Source organism: Oreochromis aureus, linkage group 3, assembly GCF_013358895.1.
Source record: "Oreochromis aureus strain Israel breed Guangdong linkage group 3, ZZ_aureus, whole genome shotgun sequence".
Classification (NCBI taxonomy): Eukaryota; Metazoa; Chordata; class Actinopteri; order Cichliformes; family Cichlidae; genus Oreochromis; species Oreochromis aureus.
In genome coordinates this window covers 85,023,846-85,030,365 of record NC_052944.1, presented here as the reverse complement: position 1 = coordinate 85,030,365, position 6,520 = coordinate 85,023,846, and the positions used below count along the sequence as shown (strand labels likewise).

At 41.1% G+C, this 6,520-nt stretch overlaps 1 protein-coding gene across 2 annotated transcripts; it reads left to right on the top strand.

The window, feature by feature from the left end:
* The first annotated feature begins 2,328 nt into the window (after positions 1–2,328).
* LOC120437720 (nuclear factor 7, ovary-like) lies at positions 2,329–6,180 on the top strand. Of its 2 annotated transcripts, XM_039608247.1 has the most exons (3): positions 2,329–2,447; positions 2,550–3,710; positions 5,952–6,180. In XM_039608247.1, the coding sequence occupies exons 2-3, from the start codon at positions 2,567–2,569 to the stop codon at positions 5,981–5,983; spliced, it is 1,176 nt and encodes a 391-aa protein (XP_039464181.1). In that variant the 5' UTR covers positions 2,329–2,447; positions 2,550–2,566; the 3' UTR covers positions 5,984–6,180. The 2 variants fall into 2 exon arrangements, with proteins under 2 accessions (XP_039464181.1, XP_039464180.1); XM_039608246.1 differs by lacking the exon at positions 5,952–6,180 and having other exon boundaries at positions 2,550–4,043.
* The last annotated feature ends 340 nt before the right edge of the window (positions 6,181–6,520 follow it).

Sequence of the window (6,520 nt, the reverse complement as noted above, 5' to 3'; positions counted from 1 at the left end):
GGTTTATATGAGACTTCCAACTCAGCTTATCATCAATTATCACTCCAAGAAATTTATTTCCATACACTCTTTCAATTTCAATTCCATTAACCCTGATTTTAGATACATTTTTCATTTGTCTAGTGCCAAAAATAATACATTTTGCTTTGTTTATATTTAACGAAAACTTGTTTATATCAAACCAGTTTTTTAATATATTTAACTCCTTTTCCACTGTAGTCAGAAGCTGTTCTAGGTTTTTACCTGAGCAATACAGAGTGGTATCATTAGCAAACAATACACATTTAAACAGTTTGGAAAAACTACATATGTCATTTATATATATTATGAATAATTTAGGGCCCAGCACAGAGCCCAGAGGAATACCGCAAGTTAACTTCAACTGATTTGATTTTAAATTATTGATTTTGACATTTTGATATCTGTCATCTAGGTAACTTTTCATCCACTTGTATGCTATCCCTCTTATACCATATCTCTCTAGTTAGTATATAATGATCAATTGAGTCAAACACCCTTTTTAAGTCTGTAAAAACACCAACAGTATATTCCTTATTATCTATTGCATTAGATATCCCTTCTACAAATTCCAGATGATGTGGTTCTATTGGCTTCATTGGGTGATGGCCTCCAGCTCGCACTGGAGTGGTTCGCAGCTGAGTGTGAAGGAGTGAGAATGAGAATCAGAATCAGAATGGGTTTTATTGCCAAATGTTGAGCAGGTTTACAACATTAGGGAATCATCAGAGAATCATCACCTTCAAATCTGAGGCCATGGTCCTAAGCCATGGGTGAAGTGGTGAAGTGCTCCATGTTAGGGACGAGTTCCTGCCCCATGTGGAGGAGTTTAAGTATCTCGGGGTCTTGTTCATGAGTCACCCATTCACTTTTTTCTATGCTTTTAAGTACTTTCTAACTAACATTCACACTCCAATGGATGTTTCGGAGAGCAACTTGGGTTTATTATCTTGCCCAAGGATATTTGGCATGCAGACTGGGGGAGCCAGGGATCAAACCACCAACCTTCTGATCTGCTCTACCTCCTGAGCAACAGCCACCCCGTAAGTGCTCATAAGTGCTGGATAAGTCAAAAAAAGGTGTTTTATTATACCAGACATGGGCTGTACACAGATCCTTGTGCACCAAAGCCTGGTTTGTCCCAGGGCATTGTTGTAAGTAGAGTGGGTGAAGGTGAAGTATGTTCATAGGGATATTCACAAGTATCCCGTAGTGCCGCTGATATTAAAATACAAGGGCAAAACACACAGAGTAAAGGCTGCAGTTAGCCCGCGTCTGTCGCAGCCACTAATTCTGGGTATGAATTCGTTGCCGTTTAATAACCTGTTGGGGCAATATGCGGGAATGTGATCACGACCATTCATAGTGGATTAGAATGGATTAGGATTCAACTTTTTTGTCATTACACATGTATAAATACAGGCTAATGAAATACAGCCTTGATCTAATCATAAGTGCAAGAGAATTAAGTGCAAATAAGAGCAAATACATACAGACAAGTTAAGCAAATATACAGATGTACTACGGGCAAATGTACAGATTAAGGGTAGTAATGGTGGAATAATTATTAACAGATTACATCCAGAAAGACCAAATATACAGATAAACTACAGACAAATGTACAGATGTACCGATGATCTGTGTAGCCTACAGATGTTTTATATTGTAAAAAAGATGGATAGATATACAGATGTGCTATGAAAAAATACACAGATTTGCTAAATATATACAGATGTGCTACATTAGTGTACATACAGGTGGTTCATTGGACCACAAGCTGGATTCAGAAACATTTCCTTACATGGTCAGCTTTACTGAGCCACCCGATCAGCTGATGTGATCAGTGCTATTTTAAAGTAGTCTCTCTTTTTTCAAGCACATCCAAACAGATTACTACATAGATAATGTCAGTTGTTTTGGGGCTTTGTTTTATTTTTGAGAGAATATTTTTTTCTATAGTTTTTCCAAAGTAGTTTTTTTATTTCACAAGATGTTAATACACATCATCTCAATACTTAGATCATGTAGTGTTTAATGTCCACTTAACGTGTCTGCAGCCCTTTCAAGAGTAAAGCTCCCAAACAGCTGCACCAGTTAATATCGCTTTATTTGCTGAGCTTCATGCTGTGACATTTTTACAGCTGCTGGTAGGTAAACAACTGAACTGTGGAATGAAACGCCTCCTTGTTTATGGGTAAGCGACAGCCTTTCTAAAAGGAAGGTGAATGAAGCTCTGCCCCTCACATGACTCACTTGAGAAAAACCAGGAAACAGGCTGTTCTTCTTCCTCAGTAAAGACAGACGCACACACAATCAGACTGAGTTCAGCCCAAACTAGCAGCTTCCTCTGACTCAGTCCAGCTACAGGAGAGAAAAGTAGAAACCTCCAACACTGCTGCTTCAAGCTGCTGACGCTCCACACACTGAATGTGAGTTTGAGGAAAAAACACGACTCAAAGGAAGTTTCAGTGAAGGTAGTAGAGGAGGGAGGGGAGCCAGGACTGACTGTACTTCCTATCTGTTGTTTTCAGCTTCACTCACAGACTCAATGGCTTCCAGATCAGAGGAGGATCTCTGCTGTCCGGTCTGCAAAGAGGTCTTTAGAAATCCTGTTCTTCTGTCATGTAGCCACAGCTTCTGTAAAGACTGTCTGAAGAGATGGTGGAGAGAGCAAATAACACACGAGTGTCCAGTTTGTAAGAGAAGATCTTCAAGGGAAGAACCACCTTTAAGCCTGGCTTTAAAGAACCTGTGTGAGTCGTTCTTACAGGAGAGAGATCAGAGAGCTTCAGAGGCTCTCTGCAGTCTGCACTCTGAGAAACTCAAACTCTTCTGTCTGGACCATCAGCAGCCAGTGTGTGTCATCTGCTGTGCCTCAGAAAAACACACCAATCACAGATTCAGACCCATCGATGAAGCTGCACAACAACACAAGAAGGAACTTCAGGAAACTCTGGAGCCCTTAAAGAAGAAGTTAAAGGTTTGTGAAGAAGTTCAAGTGAAGTTTGATCAAACAGCAGAACACATTAAGGTCCAGGTCCGACACACAGAGAGGCAGATTAAGGAGCAGTTTAAGAAGCTTCACCAGTTTCTAGCAGAGGAAGAGGAGGCCAGGCTGGCTGCACTGAGGGAGGAAGAGGAGCAGAAGAGTGGGATGATGAAGGAGAAGATGGAGGCTCTGAGCAGAGAGATAGCAGCTCTTTCAGACACAGTCAGAGCCACAGAGGAGGAGCTGAGAGCTGAAGACGTCTCATTCCTGCACAACTACAAGGCTGCAGTGGAAAGAGTCCAGCGCTGCCCCCTGCTGGATGATCCACAGCTGCCCTCAGGAGCTCTGGTAGACCAGGCCAAACACCTGGGCAACCTGACCTTCAACATCTGGAACAACATGAAGGACATGGTCTCCTACACTCCTCTCATTCTGGACCCAAACACTGCTCATCCAAAACTCATACTGTCTGAAGATCTGACCAGTGTGAGACGAGGAGGAGAGAGGCAGCAGCTTCCTGATAATCCAGAGAGGTTTGATTATTCCTGTTCTGTCCTGGGATCTGAGGGTTTTAACTCAGGGACTCACAGCTGGGATGTTGTGGTTTTAGACAGTACATACTGGTTACTTGGTGTGTCTACAGAGTCTTCCCAAAGAAAGGGAAGCATACTTCAGAAATTGTGGAGACTTCTTTTTTATCAAGGTAAATACTCAGTATGTTCACCAACATCTCCCCTCACATACATCTCAGTAGAGAAGAAGCTCCAGAGGATCAGAGTGAATCTGGACTGGAACAGAGGAAAGCTGTCGTTCTCTGATCCTGATACTAACACACACATACACACCTTCACACACACTTTCACTCACAGGATGTTTCCATATATTGAAACTTGGAGTAAAGTGAAGGTTTTGCCATTGAAGGTTCAGTGTCAGTGGAACAAATGATTTGAGGATGATATTTCTAATGTTGTTTTCTGTCACTGAATTGAAGCTGTTAACTCTTTAAGACTGGTCGGAGTGGGCATTTTGCGTAACTATTTTTAAATCCCTGTAGAACTGCAACCATATAAGGTAGCGCAATAATTTATTTTTGCATATGAACCGTTTCTTTGCATATCCCCCCCCCCAAATTTCCCCTTGTGGGACAATTAAAGGATTATTCTATTCTAATCTATTCTGTTTTATGTCGTCAGCTTGTTCTAAGTCACGGTTTCCTTCCACATATAGCTTTGCAAAAATTGCGTAAAAAAGCATTTGCATCAAAAAACCCCATAATAATCCAGAAACATGCTTTGCCGATCCAATCAGCTGTTTATAACACTTCCTTCGTTGCAATAGACGTCAGCGTGAACTATCGCATGTCTGCCATTACCTGCCTGAAACCGGACGTGAGGTCATTTTCGCTGAAAATGTTGGGTTGTTTTTTTTAATGCTTTGTTTCTCTTTTAGATCTCACTGTTTCTTTCTGTTTCTGCTGTCCACCTTTTCACATGGAGTTTAAAATAATAATGACAAAATAAGCCATCAACATGTATAATGTGTTTGAAGAATAGTTGAGCATGATGCATAAATAGTAGGCTTTTCAATAGATCGACACTAAAGTCTCTTTTTATTTCACAGCTGACGACATCTCTGTCTAAAAATGGATAACAAAAATTAATGAGTGCTGAATCATTCAAACATACAGACTATTGAAGTAACAGGTGTGTAGCACCGCTAACTAGCTAGCAACAAGCCTCTAACAAAGTGCTTATGCTAGCGGCTAATCCAGCAAACAAATTAACAACAGAGTGATTTTAGATGTTATAGAACTAAAAGACATTAAGCCATGTGTCTCTTTCATAACAGTGACGTGGTTTTATTTATATTAATTTAACAAGTCGTAAGTCATGGTAAACCAATGAGCTCACCCGAAACCCTGGCTGATTAGGTCCCACACCCGCTTTCACACCTTGGCTCATGTGATTAGAGGATCTTCAGGGGGTCCTTTGTCCCTCTTTGGGGGGATACTCCCACTGGGTTTAAATCTGGGACTCTCGGCCATTTGACCTTAGAACTGAAGAAGCTTCTCGGATGAGAGGTGAAACATCTTCAAGCAACTTAAAGAAGTCCAGACGCTTTTCTTTGCAAACTCCTTTGACTACGATGACCTGGGTGACCTAGAACCTTCACAGACATATAATTTAATATTTTTTTATTTGCTATTGATTCTAATAAAGCCGAGATGATTTTGTCTGTGAACATTTTGCTAGCGAGTTTTAATTGTCTAAATTCTCTGTTTATTCAAATGAATATTTTTTTCTCAAATGTGACAGTTTTCAGTGTTGACATGTGACCGTTCAACAGTGGATGAAATAGGGACCTGTGTATGTGTAATCGTAAATGTATGCAGTAACTCTAAATGTATGTGATTCCCTTTGTTTTTGGTTTGTTTTGTTTTCATGTTTGTGCTGATAATGAATAAAAACTTTTGAATTAGAACAAGTCCCAATGAATTTGTTGCAAACATAATCTGCCTGTTGATGTGAAACTTTAATGTTTGATATTTGTAGACATGAAGGTGAATAATGTATTTGCTGATTTACTTAAACTGAACTGGATCATTATTAACAAATACTGTACGATTTGATGGCTGATAGGAAATAGTTTCCATACTTTTTCCTGTCCAGAGTGAGAGGATTCATCATCTCTCATATTTAATACATAAACACACAAGTGTAATTGTCCATGTGACCAGTCGGGAATTTTCCATTGTTGTCCCTGGTCCTCCCGTGTCCGCCCTGGGGCAGAGCTGATATTCACTCACCTGTGCCATAACCTAAACTGGCCATCATCAGAGGGTATTTATGACCAGCATTGCTGTCTCTTCACTGCCAGTAACAGGCTCACTCTTGCTCAGTGTCCCAGTTTTGTGTGTACTCACCTTGATTTCTTTGTGCTATAGTTTCCTTGTTACACCACTGCTCCACTCTATAACAGCTCTCACTGGATTCGACACGCCTCAACATCCAGAAAGGAAATCTTCACCACACTCACCTGCCTATCGTCCTGCCACTGTTGTTCACAGGCAGTCCTGGAATTCAGGTCAGCTCTTCACCTCTGCACCAAACTCACCACTCCGGCCTGCATCTCCCCCTACAAGCCAAATTCTCCACCTGCAAAGTAAGCCATGCAAAATCTCATGAACAAGTTTTGTGAACCCGCTAACCCTCTTCTCCTCTTTCCTCAGTACAGTGTCTACATTACCATGCCACCAGCTACATCCTGAGCTTGTTATTCTTAGGCCATGCTACACTATATCTGCTGTACCTGTCTACTGTCTTCACAGTGTTGCTAACTTATCGACTTTGTCGCCACATTTAGCGAGTTTTCAGACCCCCTTAGCAACTTTTTTCAATAAGGCGACTAGCGACAAATCTGGCGACTTTTTCTGGTGTTAATGGAGACTTATGACGAGTTAACTGGCGGCTGGTAGTGCTCATGGAGCAGTCACCCCTAGCTGATGTCAGAGCA

What these genes read in the sequence shown, in the direction of transcription:
- LOC120437720 (XM_039608246.1), top strand. Translation starts at nt 2,567, where the DNA reads ATGGCTTCCAGATCAGAGGAGGATCTCTGCTGTCCGGTCTGCAAAGAG.